The sequence below is a fragment of the Oryctolagus cuniculus genome, chromosome 19 (assembly GCF_051225735.1).
Source record: "Oryctolagus cuniculus isolate XC-2025 breed Fujian yellow rabbit chromosome 19, ASM5122573v1, whole genome shotgun sequence".
Taxonomy (NCBI): domain Eukaryota; kingdom Metazoa; phylum Chordata; class Mammalia; order Lagomorpha; family Leporidae; genus Oryctolagus; species Oryctolagus cuniculus.
The window spans coordinates 59,928,888-59,954,857 of NC_142885.1; the positions used below are offsets into that span (position 1 = coordinate 59,928,888).

At 53.6% G+C, this 25,970-nt stretch overlaps 1 protein-coding gene across 22 annotated transcripts; it reads right to left on the bottom strand.

Annotated features, from left to right (window-relative positions):
* Window positions 1-782: 782 nt before the first annotated feature.
* On the bottom strand, window positions 783-25,915 carry BFAR (bifunctional apoptosis regulator). Of its 22 annotated transcripts, none has more exons than XM_089321796.1 (11): window positions 25,595-25,891; window positions 17,404-17,694; window positions 16,628-16,673; window positions 13,426-13,757; window positions 10,994-11,198; window positions 10,162-10,331; window positions 7,482-7,626; window positions 4,826-4,999; window positions 3,419-3,621; window positions 1,811-1,994; window positions 783-972 (listed from the first exon to the last, which is right to left on the bottom strand). In XM_089321796.1, the coding sequence occupies exons 4-11, from the start codon at window positions 13,686-13,688 to the stop codon at window positions 949-951; spliced, it is 1,368 nt and encodes a 455-aa protein (XP_089177922.1). In that variant the 5' UTR covers window positions 13,689-13,757; window positions 16,628-16,673; window positions 17,404-17,694; window positions 25,595-25,891; the 3' UTR covers window positions 783-948. The 22 variants fall into 22 exon arrangements, 20 of the variants coding, with proteins under 20 accessions (XP_089177922.1, XP_089177923.1, XP_008255970.1 ...); XM_089321797.1 differs by having other exon boundaries at window positions 16,628-16,793; window positions 25,595-25,852; XM_008257748.5 differs by lacking the exon at window positions 17,404-17,694.
* Window positions 25,916-25,970: the final 55 nt, after the last annotated feature.

A 25,970-nucleotide genomic window follows, 5' to 3' on the forward strand; every position in this document is an offset into this window, starting at 1 on the left:
TCATTGGAAAAGTCATTTCAAAAGGTCGTATTGGCTACAGTTTCTACACTGCTAACGTGTAGGAACTGGTGGCACTTCCCGTGTTTGTCAGTGGCTGCGGTGGGGACACCTCAGTCAGCCTTGGCTGCCTCTGGACTCCTCCCCTTTTATTACGTCTTAGCCCAGATTTCCAGAAGTGCCATTTTTGGATCAGGTCTGTCTGTGAGGGAGGGGAGAGGCACCGTTGATCTGAGTGTGCCCACCCCTTCCTGCTGGTGATAAGGGGCGAGGACCCAGCCTGTGTGCTCCACACCCGCTCTCCCAGACCTGCCTCCCGACAGCAGAGCTGGGTGTTACTCATTCTGGAAGCAGGATGTGGGAGCAGGTGGGGAGAGTGTGCCGGCCGTGCGCTGGGGGAGGGAGGTGCTGCCTTGAGTGTGGCAGCCTGCAGACTGGCCCAGGCCCAGCTCCGCCAGTGGGGTCAGCGCAAGCTCAGCAGCCCTTGCTGGCAGCCCCAGCTCTGCATCTGGAAGTACTGGCGTCCCCCAGGGCAGGGGAGCAGGGGTGTAAAACACTGCCTGTCCCCGGGCCCGCAAGGGTTCCCCAGCTCAAGTCGGGCACCCTGGGGCCCGAGGAGCAAACGCGGGAGGGAGGGAAACGTTCTCCCTCCTTTCACTCGGGGAACCTCCGGCCGGCTCCCGCTTGCAGTGCCACAGCAGGTCAGGAGAAACGTCTGGCTAGTCGGTCCTGTGCGCAAGGCGGGTTTTTTCCCATGTTTTCTGTAAAATTACTTTGTTTACAGGTTTTACCTGTATAAAAATCTTTTCTTATTTTTATTTCAAGTAATTTCCTCAAACTTCCAGATGCAGAGTTTGAGTAGAGCCTCACTCACAGACACACGGGGTGAAAGAACAGAGTCACAGGGGAAACCGGACACAAGCTCATCTTCGCAGCCAGTCTTCAGAGAGCTCACATTTCACACTTGTTTTCACGCTGGAAGGAAATGAAAGGCCATCAGTCAGCTCGTTTCATATTTACAATCACAGCACTTGGTATAATTGTATTTGCTGCTTTATACACCGGGACAGGACAATAAAGATTACATATTATACAGTGCAAGGTCAATTTACAAAATGCTTCCTTGAACAAAGCACTACCGTGGAAATTAATTTTACAGATTGAGTTCCTCAAAACAAACCCTAAGCAATGATTTTAGGCCACACAAGTGCAGCTGGGGATGCTGGGAGCGGCCCTCCACGCACCGCCCGCCATCCCACCCGAACTCCAGGGACTGCACAGAGAACAGCGAGCATTGTCTGCCATCCCAGTCTCAAACCTGATCCTCTTGGAGGTTTGATTCTGAAGCCTGGCACCTCTTCTGTAAGCGGAATTGTTGATTGAATTTTAGATTTCCCCCTGCATTTTCTATGGGCAACGGTCTGCCTGTGACAGCTTATTCCTGCTTTCTGAACCTCAACTTCCGGGACAGGCTTGGCCCCATCAGGCCTGGTCTTGGGTGCTGGGAGCCTCTGTCGGTCCCCGAGGCCAGGGCAAGGGGGACTGTGAAGGCCGTGTCCTCTGAGCACCCCGAGTCCTGGCAGCCATCACGGCCTGAGCCTCCCAGGTCCCAGTGAGGAAAGCGGCTGGCGGCCCTCCGGGCGTGTGCGGGGTGGCCGTCTCCGGGAGGGGGCCTGGCCGCCGCCCGACACACAGCAGCACCTTGTCTTGTGGGGGCCGAAGCAGGAGGCCTCTCCTTTCAGCCCTGCTGCGCCCCGGCACGTGGGGTGGGGAGACCGGCGTCTTGCGGGCCTGGGCAGGCCACTCACAGCACCTGGGTGTCCAGCCGGCGGACCTCCTTGACCACGAGGTCAATGTTGATGATGGGGTTGAAGTACAGCGCCCAGTAGAACAGGCAGTTGCAGACAAACTGTGGGATGAGGGGCCAGAACATGGCCACGAAAAGGCCCTGCGTTGACACCTTCCAAAAATGGCTCCACATCCTCCGAGGCACTGTCCTACAAAAGGGAGACGGCAGTTGAGGCCATGTCAGGGCCGTGTGCTCGGGCCCTGCGCCTCGCCTCGGCGCCTCCCGCTGGCCACCTTCAGTTCCCAACCCAACCCAATGTGAACCCACTACACAGGCCGCCGCGGCCTGGTTGGTCCCCAGACAGCCCAGCCCCACCCTCGTCACCGCTCTGTCACGTTCACCCAGCTGACACACATGGGTGCATACTGATTACTGGACAGGGTCAGCTCCTCCTCACTGATCCACTCCCCAGTACCCACCACGATGGGGGTGGGCCGGGGAGCCAGGAACTCGCCTCCCACTCTCACGGCAGGGACCCAGCTACGTAAGCCACCTCCTGCTGCCTGCCAGGGTCGGCACTCGCAGGAAGCTGGAATTCGGAGCTGGGGCCAGGCATCTTCAGCGCTAGGCCAAGTGACTCCCCTCACTCGCTGCCTCGGCATCTGCATTGTCTCTGCTAGGCTGGAGGCCCTTGCTGGGCAGAGGGGAGGGCAGGGCCGGGACACGCAAATTCTCTGCGTGAGTCAGGGCGGGAAGGAGATGGCTGCCGACTACGAGGAGGGAGAAAACCCTTCAGGTCACAGGACATCACGGTCAAAGCGTGCAAGGGTGGTGGGGGCACCACGCCCCTTCCTTCTCGGTCTCTGAGTTTTCCTCTCGGGAACTGGCCTCCTCTCTTTCCTATGTGGTCTGGACGGGGCCCCACCAGCCCCCAGTTGTGGGTGAGCACAGGGAGCGCCCCAATCCAATCGCCAAGGCTGTCGTGGGCACTGGGGGAGTGAAGGAGTGAGCCTTCAGGGGACGGAGGGGCACTATCTCACTTTGCCTTCCCCAAAGTAAAAACAAAAACAAAAACAAAGCTCTGGCTTGGATTGGAAAGAGCTAGGTTCAAATTCCCACTAAAAAAATTACAACAAATAGGTGCCGGAGTTGTGGCGAAGCAGGTAAAGTAGCCACCTGTGGTGCCAGCATTCCAAATGGGTGCTGGTTCGAGTCCTGGCTGTTCCACTTCCCATCCAGCTCCCTGCTAATGGCTTGGGAAAAGCAGCAGAAAATGGCTCAAGTACTTGGGCCCCTACAACCACCCTGGAGACCCAAATGAAGCTCCTGGCTCCTGGCTTCAGCCTGGCCCAGTGCTGCTGCTGTGGCCATCTGGGGAGTGAACCAGTGGATGGAACATCTCTCTCTCTGTAACGCTTCAAACAATTGTTACACATACTGAGAGATACACAGGGAACACTTTAACCGCGGCTCTGACTCCCTGGCCCCCAACACAGGCAGCTCCGTCTTGCTGGGCCGCATGCCCGAGCAGCAGGAGGTGCTCAGTACCATTTCGAGGGGATCTCTGTCCCACTCGGCCGTTCTCTCCCAGTCCCGGTGCTCCAAGCATCTCCTACACGAAACCACACTTACTTCAGCTCGCTTCTTGACCAGATCCTCCAAAAGGAAAATAACTCCAGAACCGAGAGCAACATGGCGTTGACGATGAGGAACCGTGACGTCCAGTAGTGCACCTCCAGCCAGTCCCAGGCGAATTCAGCAATCAGCTGGTACGGAAGGAAGGAATACTTGACAAGGAACTCTCTCCACTGCTTCCACGTGGGCTCTCTAAGGTCCTTGAGAAAGGAACACATGGACACAGAAATCACATACCCAAAATACCGTGACTGTCCCAGGGAGTTCCACGTTTATTAACACACACAGCACTCTGAAGTGACATTTCCAAGGACTGGGCCATCCTCTACTGCTTTCCCAGGCCACAGCCTCTGCTGGATCGGAAGAGGAGCAGCCAGGACTCGAACCGGCACCCATATGGGATGCTGGTGCTGCAGGCAGGGGCTTTACCCGCTACACCACAGCACCAGCCCCTAATTCACCTTCAATTATTAAACTTCACCAAAATACTCTGAACCAAGGCGCTTACTTCACAACTGTGGGAACTCAGGAATGAGAACCTAAGCCGGGTTATCAGGAAGTGACGTAGCCCGGTGTTCCGGCACGGCAAGGGGCGCTCCGAGCATCACCGAGGGCCCGCGGCCCAGCTGTGGAGAGTGACAGCGACCGGCGGCGTGGGGAACTACAGACACCACAGCGAGGGAATTTCGGGGGGCAGAGGAGCTGCCCAGCACCGCAGATGAAGGCTACTGGGGCGGATCCGAGAGGGAACGTTCTACAGGGTTCTGTGCTGACGGTGCCAAGTGAGTCACAGCGGCACCGGCAATAGGGAACGCCTACAAGGCGGGCAACGAGCACGCGGTTCCCGAGGTGTGGCCGACTGCAATCAGGCATCGCTCTTGATGAGTGTGTGTTATGACTCCGGCACTCGGCGCTTTCTGGTACACACAGATGAGCACGCTGCTCTCACAGGACCAGCCCCACGCAGGGAACCCAGGGACCGCGCCCACCAGCAGTCCCGCAGGCTCGCTGGGGCAGACCCCAGAAGGAGGTGGCCTCGGCAGCCACGCTGTGGCTTCCTGTTCTCAGGCCAGGGGCACAGAGGCGGAGCTGGGGGTCCTGGCAGCGGGGGATTTCCAAACCGGAAGGCCCACAGATCCACTGCTCTAGACCCACGCGATCTCCTTCTGTAACAGGACAGCATGTTCCGTCTTTAAACACTCAGGCGCAGAGCAGCCCCTCTTGCTGTGTAAGAGGGAACAAAGTGAGCTTCCAGCCGCGGGAAAGGCCCCACTTCACTTTCTTTTGCGGGGGGCTCTGCCTGCAAACTTCACCCAAGGGCTGGCCGGCGTCTGCTCGCACGGAACAGGCCGCCGCCACGTGTCCAGTGTCTTTCCCCGCCCAGAGGCGCTGGGACAGACCTACCAGAAACCTGGAGACCACGTCCTCCCTCGCGCTGTCCTCGTGCACCGGGCAGATGGTGTGGATGAAGGGCAGGAAAGTGTCCGTGTAGTCAAAAAGGTACAGGTAGAGCAGGCCGAGTCTGGGGGAGCTCTTGAGGGCGTAGAGCAGGAACAGGGACCTGCCCGGGTTCACGGCCTGCAGAGGACAAGGCGGCCAAGGTCACGTTACACCGGCTCCCTACTGCACTCCTCCTCTCATGCCCCCAGCCGTCGGCCTTGTGCACGGTGTGCAAGATGAACGGCAGAAGCAGCCTAGTGATTCACACAGAGTGCTGCAGTGAGCTCAGGGAGAATGAATGAAAAGGTAAGTTTATCCACCTGCTACAGTGGGGAGGGTGGGGAGGGATGGCTCACGAGGGGCAGGCGCATGCGCTCACACCTGGGCTGTGGCGGTGACTCCACGGCGGTCTCTAGGTCACAGCTTAACCAAGGATTATTGAAATACTGCAGGTCAATTATGCCACAGTAAAACTCTTACTCAACTACGTAATGCTATCAATGGTTTATTATTCAATTGTTTTTAAGTGTGACTTTTTACAGATATAATTTGAAAACTGCGGCAACAGAAAGAGAGAAGGGAGAAGGAGAAGAGGTGGAGGAGATGGAGGGAGAGAGAGGGAGGGAGACAGAGAAAGAGAGAGGGAGAGAGGGAGGGAGGGAGGGAGGGAGATAGAACCTCCCATCTGCCGGTTCACCTCCCAAATGACTGCAACAGCCAGGCCTAGGCTAGGCTGAAGACAGGAGTTGTTTATTTATTTACTTATTAAATCTTTCCTCTATTTTTATATAGATCTGAAATTTTCTATAATGAAAGATTTAAAAAAATAGATTTGGTTTCTGGGCCTGCATTGTGATGGAGTGGGTTAAGCTGCTGCCTCCAATGCCAGCATCCCATAAGGGCACCAGTTCATACTCCCAGCTGCTCCACTTCTGATCCAGCTCCCTACCAATAAACCTGAGAAAGCAGCAGAAGATGGCCCAAGTACCTGGGCCCCTGCCACCCTGTGGGAGACCCCGATGAAGCTCCCGGTCCACACCATGCCATTGTGGCCATTTGGGGGGGTGAACCAGCAGATGGAAGATCTCTCTCTGTTTATAACTCTGCCTGTCAAATTAACAAATGAATCTTAAAAAAAGAAAATTCACCTTGTGTAAGACCTTATTCCAGGCCTGAGGCAGGACAGGAACAAAAGTCACCTGAACGTGCTGGCACACGAGACAAGGAAGTAGTGAAGAGTCACCAGGTCACGGCAAAAGGACTCACCGGCAGGTGCATTCTACTTCACCTGGAACGTTAATAAATGGCCTCAGAAAACAACTGGAGAGGCGCCTGTCCAGAAAAGAGGACGATCTGAGCCTCGGGAGAGTGGGAACTAGCACGTACGAAGCACATCAGGAGTGTTAAGACCCCGTTACTGCTCCCAGAGAGAGGAAGTCTCGTACTCTGAAACTTACAAAGAAAGGGGCAGAGTCAGGAGTGTACTCCGGGAAGTCACAAGTAAGGGTTTCTTTATTTGAAAGGCAGAGTTAGCGGGGGAGGGGCATCTTCCATCCACTGGTTCACTCCCCAAATGGCCACGACAGCCAGGGCTGGGTCAGCTGAAGCCAGGAGCCAGGAGCTTCTCCCAGGTCTCCCATGTGGGTGTAAGGGCTCCAGCACCATCTCCCTTCTGGGATGCCAGCATTGCAGGTGGCAGCTTAACCTGCGACACCACAACGCCGGCCCCGACGTTTCCTCTCTTAAAGACTTATTTCAGCTAGTAAGTGGAGGATGAGGGGATTAACGTATAGTCATTTTGCAACCCTTAATGAACCAATGGATCTAAATAATCAATGACCACAGTGGCTGGGACCATCAGAAGACAACAGGGTGTCCGGAGCCTCCTCATGGAAGAAAACACAGCACAGGACAACAGTGTCACCCAACACCAAAGCCCGACCAGAGTGAGCCTCTGGGTCTCTCCTGCCTCCCCCGCACCCCCAATAAAAATAAACCTTAGAAAACACTATTCATGGATTTCAACCTTTTTTTTTTGACAGGCAGAGTTAGACAGTGAGAGAGACAGAGCGAAAGGTCTTCCTTCCGTTGGTTCACTCCCCTAATGGCCGCTACAGCCGGACCTTCGCCGATCCAAAGCCAGGAGCCAGGTGCTTCCTCCCGATCTCCCATGCGGGTGCAGGGACCCAGGCACTTGGGCCATCCTCCACTGCACTCTGGGCCATAGCGCCGTGGCTCACTCGGCTAATCCTCCGCCTGTGGCGCTGGCACCCCAGGCTCTAGTCCCGGCTGGGGCGCCGGGTACTAGTCCCGGTTGCTCCTCTTGCAGTCCACCTCTATTTCCAGTTTCTAAGACTCTGTGAAGTCCCTGGTACATTCAGGAGGTAAACGCTACGGACGGAAGGCTGTGCTCAATCCACGCCCCTTCCTAGGGAGTGAAGCCTTCGACCCCACGGGCACAATCGGAACAGGCGTGAGCTCAGGAGCACGGCTCCCGCCGCGGAGGGAGAGCACTGGGGGCTTCGCTTGCACCTGCAGCCGCCTCATTCCTAAACCGAGCAGCGGGCACGCGGACGACTGCTGTCCTTTCCATCTGCACACCAGCCGATGACGCGCTCACCTTATATTCCCAGAGATTCTGGGGCGGCTTCACGCCCAGGGCTTTGACGCGCTCCAGCTCCAGCAGGATGGCTCTGCGGTGGCTGCTGTTTTCTATGGTGTACGGCGCCTGCGCAAACTCCTCCTCTGTCAATGTTAAAAGCAACCTGTGCAGGGGCAGGAGGGTGAGATTCCGTGAGATGACTCAGCGGGAGCAAACCTCCCCACTCAGAGGCCCGAGGTGAGGTGAGCCCCCGCAGACAGCAATACCACTAATAACAGAAAATAACAGAGGCGTATCATGGGCCATATCCCTGACCCGTGCCACCGGGCAGGGTGAGTGGCACCAGCCCCTTCTGTGGAAGTCTCTGATTCTCAGTTATGTACTCTGACGTCTGACACATTACTCTACTTTTTAAAGTTTGTGTACAAAACAAAAAAAAAGTATGTGCACAAAACAATGAGACTAGAAGGAAATCCAGTAACACATTATGACACGAAGCGTAGCGATTTGTCGGGCGTGTGCATTCTGCCCACATCCCATAGCTGCCTGCCTGGGTGTGGTTCCCAGCGCCAGCTCCTCACTCCGGCTTCCCACCTCCGCAGACCCTCGGAGGCAGCAGTAACGACTCCGGTAATGGAGTTCCTGCCACCCACGCGGGAGGTCTGATTGCTTTCCTGGCTGTAGCCTTAGCCAGTGCAGGCTTCTGGGGAGTGCACCAGATGACCAGAGGGGCAATCACTCTCTCTGCTTCTTTTTTGTCTCTCAAATTTAAAAGAAAGAGAAAGCAGGCACTGTGGCACAGAGGGTGAAGCCACTGCTTGGAACACCACATCTTACATTGGGTTGCCGGTTCGAGTCCCGGCTCCTCTCTGCTAATAATGTGCCTGGGAAGCAGCAAATGATGGCACAAGTACCAGGATCCAATCCCTGCCAACCACGTGAGAGACCCAGACGGAGTTCTTGGCTCCTGGCTTCAGCCTGACCCAATCCTGGCTGTTGCAGCCATTTAGGGAGTGAACCAGCCAATGGCATCTCTCTCCATATCTCTCACTCACTTTCTCTGTTACTGTGCCTTTCAAACAAATAAATAAATCTTACCCAGCCCTCCCTTGAATAAAAACCTTAGAATCTGTTTCTGCTTACACTGATTCATGATTCCAAACACCCCCGTACCCTGGCAGAAGAGAGCCCAACAGGTACATGCAACCCCCGGGAAGTCTGAGCTGTGGTCCTTCTGCGGGTGACGGGAAGGCATTCAGTAGCGTTGCCCAGGTTCACTCCCTCTGACCAAAAACTCCAGTTCTGGAAAATGACCCTCGATGGAAGAAGGTTATGCCGGAGTCCACTACAATAGCTAGGGAGAGAGACTGTTTTTAACCATAATTTTGGGGGAGGCGAATTCTCACAAACACAAATTGGGAGCTTCTCCCCTGCCCAGAGGAGGGTGCTGTAGGCTCAGTGGAGGGCAACGCGGCTGGGCTGGAAGGTGGCGCAGGCCAGAGCCTGTCAGCGGGCTGGGGAGAGCGGCTGCTCCCTCCGCCCTGCACCACACCTGCACAGGGGAGGGAACATCTGCAAGTGCACATATGAAAACTGCTGTTTAGTACAACTGCAAGTTCAGTTTAAATAAAGGAATGATGCACGTCTGTATCCGTATCAACACTGAGAAAGTCTAGAAAGGGGTCTACAAGGTAACAGGGTTCTTCTGGGAAGGCCGGCCTACGAGGGAGCTCCACTGTCAGTATCACACGGTTCTATGTTATTCTTTTAAGATCACAAACACAGGTTACTTTTATAACCAGGAAGCAGATGACACTGACATGAAACGGTACAGGTGCTATGGAAAACAGACAGTTCCTCAAAGTTACGCAGTCCCCACGTGACCCAGCCACTGCACGACAAGAGTGCTGAGAACCTGTGCCCTCTCAAAGCCCTGCACGTGAATGACCACAGCAGCACTGTACCTTACAGCCCCGAAATGGAATCAACCCAAATGTCCATCAACTGATGAATAAAGAAAGTACGGGGCCGGCGCCGCGGCTCAATAGACTAATCCTCTGCCTTGCAGCGCCGGCACACCGGGTTCTAGTCCCGGTTGCCTCTCTTCCAGGCCAGCTCTCTGCTGTGGCCCGGGAGTGCAGTGGAGGATGGCCCAAGTGCTTGGGCCCTGCACCCCATAGGAGACCAGGAGAAACACCTGGCTCCTGCCTTTGGATCAGCGTGGTGCGCCGGCCGCAGCGCACCGGCCGAGGCGGCCATTGGAGGGTGAACTAATGGCAAAGGAAGACCTTTCTCTCTGTCTCTCTCTCTCACTGTCCACTCTGCCTGTCAAAAAAATAAGAAAGTACGGGCTATCCACGCCCAGCCGTGAACAGGAAGGGTATGGACGCCTGCTGTGCGTGGGGAGCCTTGAAAACACTACGCTCAGGGGAGGAGCTGCACAGAAAAGGCCACGTATCGTCACAGGCCACGTCGTCAAGGGGGTCCAGAGCAGGCAAATCCACGGGACAGAAAGCAGCATGGTATTTGCCAGGGCTGGGGGAGGACCTCTCTGGGGTGATGGCTGCACGCATCTGTGACCATGCTAACAACGACCGATACTGTACACTGAAACGGGCTGACTCTGCTACTTGCGAACTGCGTCTCAGCAGAGCTGTCTCTCGAGGTGGCCTTGGTGTCAGAAGATCTTGCTCCTCACCTTCCATTTACTCTTTCAGATAAAAACCTGTCTCTGTAGAGAGAGGCCCAGGGGCCCAGCTGCTCCAGCCAGAGGACAACTTCTTCCGCTGTCCACTTGGCCACAGCCTTGTGGACCAGGAGGTCGTGCTCGGATTCCCTGCTGCTCCAGTGATACACAAGCAGGACCACCTGGGGAAAAGGGACAGGGACCTTAAGACACAGCGAGGCCAGAGGGCAGGGAGGAGGCTGAGCTGCGAGACATGAGGCTGCGTCTGGACGCGGCAGCAGGGCCACACGACGGCCACGGAGAACTGGGAGCGCAGCTCTCCCGCGCTCTTCTCTGCACAGAGACCAGAACAGGGCTCAGCACGGGGCACCCGGGGGCAGCTGCACGCTCGACCTCTTCCTTCAACTTGCTGGGCCAAACTGACACTCGTGCCTTTCCTGCCGGAGCACATCTAGATTTTCACAGCACAGAACTGAAAGAGGAAAGTCTACACTGGCGGCCTCTGCAGGGTGGAGGCAAAGTCTCCATTCCCAGCTCAGGCTCCTTTCTGCGCTTCTTTCCTCAGCTTTGACACGAGAATAATAACGGAGCCCGCTGCATAGGTTACGAAGAGGATTAAGCAGGATAAAGCCGACAATGACCGGGTGCGGACCATTATGTGGTCTATGCACGTAAGCAACATTCCCGAAGAAATCATACGACCCAAGCAGATTTCCACGTATGCACCGCATTCCATGCTGTCCTGCCATCAAGTATGTCCACAATTTCAGCAGAACTGACCTCAGTGGACACCAGGGACGGGGGTACGCGGCAGGGGAACAGAGAAACAAGGAGATGGACTTACCGCCACACCGGTTAGAGCCGTGAGCACGCCGGAAAAGAAACCCCCTCCTCTCTGCTGATTGCCTCGGCCTGCGCTGGCAGCTAAAGGAATCTGGTCATGGCCGTGTTTCTGAAAGGCTGCGAGACTCTGGACTATGTCAGTGTTCTGCTGAATGTCTTCCAGTCTCATTCTAATGGCATCAGGAAATAACTTCTCAATGGCATCTCTATGGAGAACAGCGGGGGGAAAATCACAAGCCAGATGTGTGACTTACAATTGACAGGCCAAAATAAAACTGACAACCTTTTTTTTTTTTTTTTTTTTTTTTGACAGGCAGAGTGGACAGTGAGAGAGAGAGACAGAGAGAAAGGTCTTCCTTTGCCGTTGGTTCACCCTCCAATGGCCGCCGCTGCAGCCGGCGCACCGCGCTGATCCGATGGCAGGAGCCAGGATCCAGGTGCTTTTCCTGGTCTCCCATGGGGTGCAGGGCCCAAGCACCTGGGCCATCCTCCACTGCACTCCCTGGCCATAGCAGAGAGCTGGCCTGGAAGAGGGACAACCGGGACAGAATCCAGCGCCCCGACCGGGACTAGAACCCGGTGTGCCGGCGCCGCAAGGTGGAGGATTAGCCTATTGAGCCACGGCGCCGGCCAAAACTGACAACCTTTAATGTTACGCAGGGACCTAGCAGCATGGATAAGAATATGTCTTCCATGGCCGGCGCCGCAGCTCACTAGGCTAATCCTCTGCCTGCAGCGCCGATACTCGGGTTCTAGTCCTGGTCGGGGCGCCGGATTCTGTCCCGGTTGCCCCTCTTCCAGTCCAGCTCTCTGCTGTGGCCCAAGTGCTTGGGCCCTGCACCCGCATGGGAGACCAGGAAGAAGCACCTGGCTCCTGGCTTCAGATCGGTGCAGCGCCAGCCGTGGCGGCCATTTGGGGAGGTGAACCAGCGGAAGGAAGACCTTTCTCTCTGTCTCTCTAACTGCCTGTCAAAAAATAAAAAAAATTTTAAAAAAAGAATATGTCTTCTAGCCATATTGACAAAGGCAAAAAATTAGCAACAATCTACATTTCCACTGTTAGAGAAACAGCAAAATGAAATATAGTATTTCATCCACATGCCTTTAAAAATGAATTTCTTGGATTATTATGTGTCAAGATGGATAAAGACAGATACATGGCCAGAGGATATGCAAACTGCAGATGGCACACCACTGGCCAAAGATGTGCATTTTCTATTAGCGCACTATTCACTCTAGGGAAAAAGAGGGACGGACTCTAAGATGGAGTAGGACGGAGTCCAAGGGGTGTGTGGCTCCACCAGTAATTTTCCAGTATCTAAAAAGAATGCAGACAATGAATGTATACACACATTGCTTATGTTACTGCTTCGGTTCCTATGCTTGTCCCCTTGAACTCATGCAGCAGGTGCAGTCCCCAAAGTCTTACACTGAAGGCAATAAGTGGGCAGAGACCTAATCCAAGTCTGATGCTGAGAGGTGGGGGCTTCCGAGGTGATCAGACTGGGTCAGGCATTAGCATGGAGACCCTGGCGACTTTATAAAGGGAGACCACACACACACAGGCTCCTTGTTGCAATGTGACACGGCCAGCTACATTGTCTGTGAGCTCAAAACAAACCTCTTTATAAAGTAGCATGCCTCAGGCATTTTGTTATAGTAAAAAAAAAAAAAAAAGCTAGTTAACAGAGCTGTGAGAAATTAGTTTCTGAAGAGGAAAAAGCCAAGGTGAGCTGGCCCCCGGGTTACACTGCAGGGCTCTTTCAATTTCAATTTTATACAGTCAGAGAACTCCTTCAATTTAAGAGTGACCTTCCTATACTGCAAATCTGAGAAGGGCCAAGTGTAAACAAACACCGTGACAGACAGAACGCTGGGTTAACGTTTTCAGAACACTCTGCTCCTCAGTTCCTATCAGGAAGGCTGCGCGTATTGCTAAAGCTACAGAAGAGGGGACGAGGCCTTCAGCCTCCAGACCTCACAGGGCCGTGACGACCGCAGGGCGCAGGAAAGGGCGGGCCCTCTGGAAGGCCTCGCTGTGGGCGTGTGACGCTGCGTGGCAAGCCCCACTACTGTGACACTGGGACAGAGTTGTGCAAGTTAGGAAAACAAACCATGAAAGCAGCACCGAATCAGGTCTCCCTCTTTCTCTGTTCCTCCGTAAATACAGATCAATAGAAGGCAGGCTACGGCGCAGGATCACAGCAAGGGCCTTGTCATCAGAACTGAGCTGCAGCTTCCTTTACAGGAAGGAGGCAACAACGGCTGCCCCTGCGAGGCAGCGAGCCTGCCTCTCCAGACCCCCGAGTGCCCACTCGCATTCCTCAGGTCCAGGTCGAGGCGGTCGGCTGCGAGCCTGAGGCCCTCCCGAACCCAGCAGCTCCCACAGAGGCGAAGCACCCCGGACGAGCTACGGGGTGGGCCTGGTGTTACCTGAGCAGGATGTTGACTTTGGGGAAACCTTCCCATTTTTCTCTGCATTCCGGACACTCGGTTTTCTTTGAAGACACCCACCACAAAGCGAGGCAGTGGCGGCAGAAGCTGTGCCCACAGTTCAGCGTGGTGGGGTTAACCAGGATGTCGTAACAGCAGTGGCAAGAAAATTCACTAACAGAAATCGGGGGGCCGGCGCGTTGCACACGGTCTTCCTCCTGCAGGTCCGCGGGGACCGGATCGCCCTTCTGAGGCTCCTCCATCTCAGCAAGTTTTGGGCTGCACAGCCATAGACAAATTCAAATGCAGGAAGCTGCTGCGAAGCATCAAGTCTGGGGAAAAAAGCAGAAACAAACGGACAAGTAGTAGTTGTCTGAGATTACTGCCACTCTAGTAAAGATCTACTTTTTAAAAAATAAATGTTAACTTAATTCATTTTCACTTGAGAGCGAGAACATGCCTGCAATAGCTGGGGCTGGCTGAGGTCAAACCTGGGAGCCAGAACTCAACTCAGGTCTTCCCACGACAGTGGCAGGTACTCGACTATTTAAGCCATCGTCTGCTGCCTTCCAGGGTGTGTATTAGCAGGAAGCTGGAACAGGGAGCCAGGAGAGGACCTGAACCTAGGCACGCTGATGGGGAACCAGCTCTCCCAACTGGGGTATTAATCGCTAGGCCAAACACTCATACCCTGAAAGCTCTCATTTTTAAATGTAAAAATCTTGATTTATGAGAATTCACTTTCCATAAACAAGACCATCACTAAAATTTCCTTTTTGGTCTATTTGTTATACCTTTCAAAATCAGGTGAAGTAAAACACTGTAGCGAGACGTTCGATAGACTTAGAGCCTAGGGGTGGAGAATTTGCTCTTTCTCTTAAGTTCTTTGCAAATGATACTTTCTCTGGCCACAGCATTCCTAGCTACATTTCTGAAGTTCTTCCCAGGTATATGATTTTATTTACCTATTTATTCGAGAGACAGAGTAAGCTCCCATTCGCTGGCCCACTCCCCAAGTGACTGCAACAGCTGAGACAGCCAGGGCATAGCCGGGAGGCAGGAACTCAATCGAGGTTTGCCACGTGGGTGAAATGCACCCAACTGCCTGGGCCATCACCACTGCTTCCCAGGGGCTGCCACAGCAGGCCGCTGGGATCTCGGAGCCCTGTTTTCTCAGTGAATGGCGGCAACAGTACAGAGACCTAAAGGCTTCTGGCGAGGATTAGAGTGAAGCGAAGCGGCTGGGATGGTGTATGGCGGAAGCAGTGTGTGAACAGGTGTTCTCCACACTGCTGCTCGTGTTCTGGTGCAGGACAGTTCCTCAGCCTCCCTACCGAGGGGGGGGGAGAGGAAGGCAACTGCCCTCTATCACCCACGCTGGCCACACGTTGGAGGCACAATGGTCAGGAACACGGGTCCCAGGGCGGTCTTCCCTAACCCCTGCCATGAGACGTAGCTTCCCCACATCCAATGGGGGTGCTAATGCTGTGGGGTGGCTGTGTCCAGAGTCTTGTCTCTGATGCAGCAAGGAATTTACGGACAAGACACGAGAAAGGTACCACAGAAAGCAGGGATTATTTGCAAAGCGAAAGGACACACGTGAGAGGGAGGTGGGCACGAGGGGGACTGAGCTGCACCCGTGACACTGAGTCCCGTTCTGGGATCTGGAGGCACAGGTGTCGAGTCTGGGGCGGGATTGAACTGAATAGTCATATGGGGTGGTATTTTGGGGTGGGGTGTAGGTACCTCCCATTTTCTTGCCTGTTTTGGAAGTCTGGGAAGCATCTTTTTATTTATTTATTTATTTTTTTTTTAATTTTTTTGACAGGCAGAGTGGAAAGTGAGAGAGACAGAGACAGAGAGAAAGGTCTTCCTTTTGCCGTTGGTTCACCCTCCAATCGCCGCCGTGGCTGGTGCGCTGCGGCCGGCACACCGTGCTGATCCGAAGGCAGGAGCCAGGTGCTTCTCCTGGTCTCCCATGGGGTGCAGGGCCCAAGCACTTGGGCCATCCTCCACTGCACTCCCGGGCCACAGCAGAGAGCTGGCCTGGAAGAGGGGCAATCGGGACAGAATCCGGGGCCCCGACTGGGACTAGAACCCGGTGTGCTGGCGCCGCAAGGTGGAGGATTAGCCTATTGAGCCATGGCGCCGGCCTGGGAAGCATCTTGGTACGAGCTACATCATGGGAATCGGAGTGTCAGTCATGGTTATTCTAATGATACCGTGAGAGGCTAGGTATAGGTCAGCATGAGGACGTAGCCGGCATCCCTGTTGGTTGTTCCCAGCCAGTGCAGGTTCTGTGCCGCAGCTTTGTGGAAAGAGTGGTTTTCCACAACACAGAGCGGGTGGTGGTGGACTAGGTGGGGTTGTAGGGAGGTATTTCCCCACTGGGATGTTTGTAGAATTAAGTTAAGGGAATGCACTGTAGTGTCTAGCACAGAGCCTGCTGTGTGGTTATGTATGCCATAAGGGAGAGCAATTTACTTGATTTTTAAATGCAGTGAAAAAGAATTTTATCACCTTTTACAGGCCATACAACCTCACATATGCATGACAGAACTGCATTTTCAATAAATAAATTAATAAACAATGATTAGAAGAAAAGTGTTAGAAGTCTCTGATGGAGGAGGATCATGAGTGATTTTTCTGGTTTGGGTTTCTGTATTTACCAAGTTGTTTGTAATGAAAACATGTCACTACTATTACTGCAAAAATACACATGAAATTATACCAACTCAGAGAATCAACACAGCTAAATTCAAACTAAGTGTTAAAAGTGGAGTCGGGGCCGGTGCTGTGGCGTAGCTGGTAAAGCTGCTGCCTGCAGTGCCAGCATCCCATGTGGGTGCTGACTCAAGTCCCAGCTGCTTCTCTTCCAACCCATCTCCTGCTATGGCTTGGGAAAGCAGTAGAAAATGGCCCAAGTTACTGGGCTTCTGCACCCACGTGGGAGAACCGGAAGAAGCTCCTGGCTCCTGCCTTCAGATCAGCCCAGCTCTGGCTGTTACTGGGGAGTGGACCAGCCAATGGAAGACCTCTCTCTCTCTCTCTCTGCCTCTCCTTCTCTCTCTGTGTAACTCTGCCTTTCAAATAAATAAGTAAATCCTTAAAAAAAAGCGGATTACAGTTTCTTCATTCAGCTCAAACAAGATAGATAAACACAAATTTAAAAGATTAACTATAAATTGATAAATTCACTTACATTAAAGAAAGGAGCAACCTGCTGTGCACACTCTTCAAAAACTGTTCTTTTGGGGAAAAGAAAGTCTAAATGAACATTGCTGGCAAGTTCCAGATTTCAACAGTCAGTAACATTGATAAAAGTGCTGTTCACATTGTTAAGGAAGTGGTAGATCTGGTATCGGTTCCTGGAAACACAAACACTTTAACCGCTGTTATTCACGTACTGTGCTAACGGTGGTGACATCACACCATGCAGAGAGCATTCTCCTAGGAAACAGTCACCAAGCATTAGAATCTACTGAGCACCTGCTCCAAGCCGGGTACTGCGCCATGTCCTTCCAGGACACTGAGTCACAGTGGACTCTGTGTCACAGGAGAGATCTGGCAGTGAGTGACACAGCTGGACACAGGGCTGACACGGGTCCTGGGTGCCGGCTGAGGGGGAGGCAGCAGAGGGACGCACACAGGGGTTCACAGCCTCGAGATCAGCCAAGCTGTGCAGGAGATGATAAAGCTCACTGCACAGGAGGCGCAGGCGGGAGGCAGGGAAAGGAACGAGGGCAGGTTTGATAGGAGGCAGTACCCCTAAAGCCAAAAGGAAAATGCAGACACGGATGTGGGAAAACACATTTACGGGCCTCAGTGGCAGAGCGAGGCCAGACTGCAGACGTAGGGAAGAAACTACTTCAGACAGAAACTGGGCCGCTGTAAACACGCAGCGCCAGGTGTCGGGGAAGCTTCAGCTGAGGTGACAAGACTCGCAGGTGGAAAAGCGTGGTGAGCAGCTGGACATACCAAGCTGTAAAGAGGATGAAGGAAGGGGCTGGCGCCGTGGGGCAGCGGGTCAAGCCACCGCCTGCGACGCCGGCCTCCCATATGGCTGCCAGTTCATGTCCCCGCTGCTCCACTTCCAGTCCAGCTTCCTGCTAATGCGCCTGGGAAGGCAGCGGGAGATGGCCCGGACACTTGGGGTGCTGCACCCATGTGGCAGACTCTGATGGACTTCCAGGCTCATGGCTTTGGCTGTTGCAGCCGTATGTGGAATGAACCCATGGACAGGTCTCCTGTCTCTTTCTCTCTGTAGTTCTGCTTTTCAAATAAAAATAAATCAATACAAACAACAGCAGCAAAAGAGGCTAAATATGTGGGCTTAGAGTCATTTGCTGAGAAATTACAGATAATACACGTTGAAATGAATTTCTTACCAGTGAGCCTTTTTCAAACTAGAATACCAGCAGTCCCTGCTTAGCAGATCTGAAAGCGTATTTCTTACGAGAAAACAAATCACACTTGGTAAAGAGTATTTAAAAGGTGTCATTTAGCCAATCGAGGTGCCTGCTGAGGCTGCCTTGGGGCCAGCTCAAGTTGGCAGCTCTGCCTCTGGTCACTTCCAAGGAGCAGAGGCATTCCTTTGAGGGAGTGCCTGTGAATGACCGGATCCAGCTGCACCACCATGGGGCACGGCGCCGTTCTACATGGGCGCACGCCCTCCTGCGCCGGCGCTGATGAGAGGGCTCTTTGAGAAGGCCCCGGCTCCTGGGGATGTGTACCGCCGCTCCCTGCGAGCCTGGCTAGGTCGGCAAGAGGCACGAGCTGCCAGCAGCTGAGTTCCTGCACAGGGCAGCACGCGGCAGAGCCTCACACTCGGCCACTCTTCTGTCCACTTGTTTTTGCCTTGTCTCTGAGGCCTCGAGCAGACCGAGGGGATGTGGGCAGGGCTGGCGGCAGGTGAATCATTTCACTCGCCCGCAGTGCGCCGTTCACATGGATACACTGCTGTTTCTGAAATACAAGCGTCCATTGCCTAGTTCAAACTAATAGGAAGAATGCTTGCACTTGGACAAGCCTCTAAAACAGCGTATAAAAAATGGTTTACAAGGCCAACAACAGACGCAGCACCACAGAACTGGAGAGTACGCCAACACCCAACACCTCTGGGATCCCACAGCGCCAGTCATTCTGAAGAGCTGGGGTTTCAAAGTAAAAAGCAGGGTTTCTGGAATGGGCATTTAGCGCTGGGGTTAGATGCGGCTTGGGACACCAGCATCCCCTCCCGGAGCACCTGGGTGAGTTCCAGCTCTGCTTCTTTCCAGCTTCCTGCGAATGAGCACCCTGGGAGGCACCAGGTGCCGCCCACATGGGAGATCCAGATGGATATCCAGGCTCCTGGCATTGGCCTGACCCAGACCTGAGTGGTGGTGTCATAGAGAGCGAACTGGCAGATGGATGATCTCTTTTCATCTCTGTCTTTCAAATAAATGAAAACAAAATAAAATACTACACCTAGGAGTAGGCATTGAGCCTGGCAGTTAAGTTGCTTGCGTCCATTATCGAAGTGCCGACTGCCTCTGGCAGCTTCCTGCTAACGCACACCCCAGGAGGCAGCAGTAATGGCTCACGTAGTTGGGTTTCTGCATCCGTGGGGGAGACCTGGAGTTTCCACTGCAGCTTCACACACACTCCCCTGACCCTGTTGTAGGATCTGAGGAGTGAACAAGCAGATGGGGCACTAGCTCTGCCTCTAAAGTAAACAGATCAAACAAAAACAAAAACAAAACCTTACTTCCTAAGGAACACACCATCTCTGAAATTTGGTGCCAAGAAACACAATGCAACCTCAGAAAGCACTAATATTCATGCACATATGCACAAATAGAAAAATTGATTTTTTTTTCCTACTGTGTTTACAAGTTTGTTCTGTTGGTACAACTGACAGAAAACAACTCTCACGGGGTGTGCATTGTGGTACAGCAGGGTAAGCTGCTACTTGGGATACCCGCATCCCATATCAGAGAGCCAGCTTGAGTCCCAGCTACCCTGCTCCTGATCCAGCTTCCTGCTGGTGCATCCCGGGAAGCAGCGGATGGTGGCTCCGGCACCTGGCCCCTGCCACCCACGAGGGAGACCCAGATGGAGGTTCAAGACTCCTGGCTTCAGCCTGGCCCAGTCCTGGTTGTTGCAGGCATTTGGGAAGTAGAGCAGTGGATAGAAGACTGCTTGTTCTCTCTTTCTGCCTTTCAAGTAGATGAAAACAAATAAATATTTAAAAAAGAAACCTAAACACTCTCATAACCTCTAATGACTTGGGCAATTCCAAGATACCCATTAACACGATCTTTTCTGTTTTCACAAAGACATACCTACCTGGCAGTACAGTGATCCAAAAATTCCCCAAAGAATAGGGGTAGGCCACCATGACCTCCCAGTAATACTAAGCAAATTAACTACAGAACCCAGGAAGAACATGGCCGTTCCTCCCTGGGACAGACTTGGCTGGTGTGTCCAGTGCTTCACTATGGGCTTATCCACAGGGGCTGTTACTGATTGCTGTTACTGTTTGCTTCTTAAGACATCCAACCAACATTTAGGAAAGTCAATTAACAATGTAATTTTATTGAGCTTATGAAACAATGTATTAATTCTAGGTAAGCGTTTTTTATACTCCAGCTAATAATGACCGCTAAATGCTCAGGAAGCCCAATCTTCATGTTCAGCTGCATATGTTCATGGTTCCACCTTTTCATTCAAAATCTATTGTGAGGGATAAGTTCTACTATCATTTCTATTTTTTAAGATTTATTTTATTTATTTGAAAGATAGAGTTACAGGGGCCAGCGCTGTGGCACAGCAGGTTAATGCCCTGGCCTGAAGCACTGGCATCCCATATGGTCGCCGGTTTGAGACCCGGCTGCTCCACTTCCAATCCAGCTCTCTGCTATGGCCTGGGAAAGAAGTGGAAGATGGCCCAAGTCCTTGGGCCCCTGCACCTGAGTGGGAGACCCAGAAGAAACTCCTGGCTTCGGATCAGTGCAGCTCCAGCCGTTGCGCCAATTGGGGAGTGAACCAGCAGATGGAAGACCTCTCTCTCTGCCTCTCCTCTCTCTGTGTAACTCTGACTTTTGAATAAATAAATAAACCTTAAAAAAAAATAAAAGAAAGAAAGGTAGAGTTACAGAGACAGAGAGAGAGAAGAGAGAGAGAGAGGTTTTCCATCCACTGATTCACTCCCCAAATGGCTGCAACGATTGGGGCTGGGCCAGGCAGAAGCCAGGAGCCAGGAGCCAGGAGCCAGGAGCCAGGAGCTTCTTCCAGATTTCCCACATGGGTATAGGGGTCTAAGGGCTTGGGCCATCCTCCACTACTTTTCCAGATGCATTAGCTGGGAGTTGGATGGAAGGTGGAGCAGCCAGGAATCAAACTGAGCCCATACGGGATACTGGGGAGGCTTAACCCATTATGGTACAAAACCAGCCCCAAGAGCCAGCTTTAAATCACAGCCTGACTTTGAAGCCCACCCTTGGAACACATTATCCCAGTAATGTAACTGACAACAGTGACTTGCTCAAATGACTGATTAAATCCTCCATCATCTAGGCCATACCACAGGGCTGCTACCACCCAGCTAAAAAAAACAAACTGGCGAAAACAAACTAGAATTTGACAGTGCTGCATTTTGGAACCTGAACTCTACCTGGTAGCCATTAGCATCAACACTCTGTTCCAAACAGAACCATTTACAACACAAACAGGAGTGGCTCGGGGAACTCCTACTCCTGGCACCCCAGGTCGTCTTCTGGGGACATCACTGTGGGCCCTGGCAGGACACTAGATATTACTGGATGGCAAGAGTGGTCATTTCTAGGGACTGTGAAATAACTGTTCCCAAGGGTAAGCAAGGCAAGAGTTGGAGATGGCAACAGGAACAGAATATTATGCACTTGCTGCAGTGGGCAAAAACTGGCTCCTGCAGTAACACCAAGGGAGCATACCCAGTGTCTCACTGTGTCACCTTGTGTTCTTCCAGCTCCACAGACTTCCTTTCCAGACAGGGGTGGTGACCTCTAGGGTAAAGGCTGCTGGTTCTCTTGGATGTTGACTTGTGTTGACTTGCTGCCTACAGCTGAAGTCCCATGATTTACTGCCATTGGGTGGTGTTGGGCAAGACAGGGCAGGCTGAGCATAGCCTTTTTTTTTTCTTTTAAGCCTGTCCTCTTTTGTTTCTGTTATCTGGCACATACTCAAGGACCTATCCCATATAAAGTCTCTTGATGGATATGACTCAGAAAGCTGCCAAGAACTACTGGTGGCCACCAAGAAACCCAAGCTTTAACTATTGCTTCTAAAATACTGGCTTTTGTGTGTGTGTGTGTGTGTGTGTTTGTGGAAGATTTATTTATTTGTTTATTTGAAAGACAGAGTTGCAGAGAGGCAGCCGAGGCAGAGGGAGAGGGAGAGGGAGAGGGGGAGAGGGAGAGGGAGAGGGAGAGGGAGAGGGAGAGAGAGAGAGAGAGAGAGAGGCAGGAGAGGGGATCTTCTATCTGCTGGTTTGTTGCTGTGGATTCGTCCTGAGAGGAGAAGCGCAGTGGGGGCAAGAGGCGTGTAGTCACCACATAGACCCTGGGAGTCGGGTGAAAATGGGCCAGAGGCGAGAAGCCCACAGACTCGTTTATTTCAGTTGGTACAGCAGCTTATACAGCCGAGGCAGCCAATCCAATCAAGGGGCAGTTTATGCCCTAACCAATCACAGCCCATTGCCAGGCAGGCTCCATTGCCAGGTAGGTTTCAAAGCCATTCCTGAGTAACTGACACTTGCTTGCCAGTGGCCATCTTGGCATGGCCTTCTCATTCCACCACATTTCCCCCTTTTCGTTTATTTTTGAGCAACGGGAGGCATGATTCTTGGCCATGCCATTGTTGACCCCGTTTCCATGTGGTCTCCGTACGCAGCTGTGCCTGTCTTAGGTTGTCCCCCAGGGGATCTTACCCGTCATTGACTAACCAGTGCTCAAAACAGGAGACCACAGGAGTGCTTGCTCAGACGAGGGTAGGAATGAGGAACAACGGTAATCAGGAATGGCGTGACCGCATGCAGGCTGTGGGCCGTTCAAGTGGCTGACCAGAGCTAGTGGGGTATAAAACAGTAGCAGATGTGGCTATGGGCAGTTTCTCAGGGTAGGGTGATAAGGCAGGTGCGTCTGATAACAATGCGGCCTCTCAGTCTTGTTCAGCTGGTTCTGGTTGGCTGTCAGTTGCAGGCTTGATGTTTCTGGCTGGTACCCAAATGGGCTGTCCTGCATTCTCTGGGAAGGCACAAGCATATCCTAGGCCCTTGGTTAGCAGAAGCCTTTCCACAGGTGTTGGAATCCAGAGCCTGAATTCTGTGTCCACTTCGAGATTAAAGGCAAACATGTAGGTGGGATGAGGTCTAGTGGCTGCCCTGAGAGCCTGGGGTGCCCAAGGACTGCCACAAATGTGGGGATCCTCACTGGGTGCGGATGGGATGACCTCGCATGGTTATTGCCTCGAGGTCATCTAAGTTCATCCCACGGGTATTTGGGGGGTGGCTGACTAGACATTGCTGCGTTGTCTGCTGTCATGTCATTTTCTTTTTTTTTTTCCACAGGCAGAGTTAGAGAGAAAGGTCTTCCTGTTGTTGGTTCACCCCCAAATGGCTGCTATGGCCGGCGCACTGTGCCGATCTGAAGCCAGGAGCCAGGTGCTTCCTCCTGGTCTCCCATGCGTGTGCAGGGCCCACTGCGTTCCCGGGCCACAGCAGAGAGCTGTACTGGAAGAGGAGCAACCAGTACAGAACTGGCACCCCAACTGGGACTAGAACCCGGGGTGCCGGCACCGCAGGCGGAGGATTAGCCTAGTGAGCAGCGGCGCCAGCCTGTCATATCATTTTCACTGTGAGAGCGCTTTCTCCCCTCACTGGTTCATTCACCAAATGGCTGCAACAGCCAGAGCTGGGTCAGGCTGAAGCCAGCAGTCAGGAGCTTCTCCTGCGTCCTCCACGTGGGTACAGGGGCCCAAGCACTCAAGCCATCCTCTGCTGTTCTCCCAGACTCATTAGCAGGGAGCTGACAGGAAGTGGAACAGCCAGGACTCAAACCAGCGCCCATATGGGATGCTGGCTCTACAGGTGGCGGCTTTACCTCTATACCACAGTGCGAGCCCCTAAAATAACTTCTTTGACGCACATACGCTGACATCTCCTTTTCTGATTCGGCTGACGCTTACTTTTTACACACTACTATTTCAGTCATGTCTTGGTCTCTCCAGGCAAATCCTGAGCTCCTTGAGGTCAGGAACTAAATCACTGAATTCTAGCATCATGACTGAGAGTAACTCGAGATACGGGTACACAAAAATCAAATCAATGACTATGTGACCCCCTACGAGAGCAGCTGTAAGACTCACCAGGAACTCTGGTGAACTCGGACCGGTATGTCTGGGAAAGCGGCCCAGGAACGTGCATTTGAAACAAGGCCTTGAGTAACTGTCCGTGCACAGCATTTACATGCCTAAACATGACTCAGACAAGGCATGCCTCAAGGAGCAAAATAGTGTGCATGACATTTCTGATCCTCTTCCTGCTGACTCCTCCCCTCTCCATGGCCTGAATAATCCTCTTAAAGCAAAACTGATCAAGCCTCCTCTTCGCGCAAAACCTTCCGTTACTACTGGAACATAAAACCCATAATTGTAATCTTTATGGCCGGTCAGCAAGCAGCGTAACTTTTTAACTCAGAGCACAATCTCGCCTTGAGAATTAAAGGCATGAATATATAAACACACTCAGGTTACTTAGCCCCTGCTCACACCCCGCACTGCAGTCCCACCTGTTAATTCCTGCTCCTAGGGCATTCCCCCACAGTGCTACACCATTCCCTCCACCTGTAACACAGCTCCACCCCACCTCTGGGACAAAAGCATCCGACAGCAGGGACCCAAATCCAGCCTTTAATCACTAACTTCTTGGGACCCAAACGAACGTTTCCTATCTGTGCGTTGATGTAAGCTTTCCTTGTGCGTGTTGCTCACCTCCTGGCCGGCAGGCACCCTGAAAGGCTGGTGGAGCTGAAACACTGAGGTGTCGGGGTGAGACTGAGCGGGGCTCCAAACACGGTCTCCACTGTATTCTCCCTGAGCCCATTTATCAGTCTAGGAAAATATATCAACTTTGACAGGCCAAAGATCAGATGACAAACTCCGCCCACAGATACCCCAACCAAGCGTGCTGTACGGCTGATGGTGAATTATTAACAGTGGCATTTGCTGAGCGCAGGCTATGCAGTTAATGCCAATGCAAAATGTTGGGGCACCCCCCCCCCAAAAAAAATCCCCCGGAGAAGTCCAGTTTTTCTACCAAGTGTATGAAGATACCCAGGGACACGCAGAGCACGACGGTCCAGACACAGCCAGGCTGGCTGCCCGCTGACACGCAGGGCCTGTGCAGGCTCCGGGGTGCCTGACCAGCCACAGAGCTAAGCTCCTGCTCACTGGCCTTTCAGGCGTGACGTCAAGACCACCCAAAGAACTGACCAATAGGCTTGGGTGGGGAGGGCCCAGCGGCGACAGTTAAGGGCAAGGCAGCTTCTGGGTTCTTAGTTTCTCATCTCCAAGGCGGGGGCATTGCCTCCTGCCCCCCCCTCCCAGGACCCCCAGTTAGACACAACCTGAATTCTCATCTGCTCACCCCTTCCTCCTTTTTGGAAAAAACAAAAACAAAAACTTTTTTGCACAAGTTCAGGTTTCCGAGTCGTGAGGCTTGGCAAAGCCGGGTTCCAGCGACTCTGGGGTTTGGTCTTCCCCTTCCTGCGTTACCCTATTTTATAACGCGGGAGCGGTCACCCCACACTCGGGCAGGACTGGGCCTCGCAAACTGGGCCGTAAGCTCAGCCTGGCGCCTGCCAGGAGCCCGACGGGTCCGGGCGGGGCTGGGGCAAGCTCTGCCGGCAGGCGGGCACCCCCACAGCCGCCGCGCCCGCTCTCCCGCCCTGGGGCAAGCGGCTGCGGCTGCGGCTCCGACCCCGACCCCGGAGGGAACGCAAGCAGGGTCCAGTCACACCCACTGTGCCCACGCAGGGTTCTTCGGAAGGGGCGAGGAGAGGCGGCCAAGCAGGGGTCCCCACATCGCGGCCAGCACCAAGCATGCTCAGGACGACCCGGGCCCGGGCGAGACGGGGCTCGCGCGCCAACCTACCCCGACCGCGTCGAAGAGGTTCCCGCTCCGTCGTCCACACCACGCCCCAAGATCAAGCCCGGGCCGCTCGCTCCGCCGTCCCCAGCCGCGCCGCTTACCGCTCACTCTTCCAGCGACAGACCTCCGCCCGGACCCCCAGCGGAAGCACAGCGGAGGTAGCGGATTCACTTCCGGAAGTAACCTCAAACAAACGGCCGAGGAGACGGCCCCCGGCCCGCGACCATAGAGGAGAGGCCGCGCTGGTTTGCCAGCCCCCTCGACCCTGCGACCTCCCGGCTGCCTAGAGCGGCCAGCCCCGGCGGGCAGGGCGCATGCGTGCCTTCGGGCCCCGCCCCTTCCCTTCGCGTGCCGGCTCGGGGCGGGGCCTCGGAGCCGC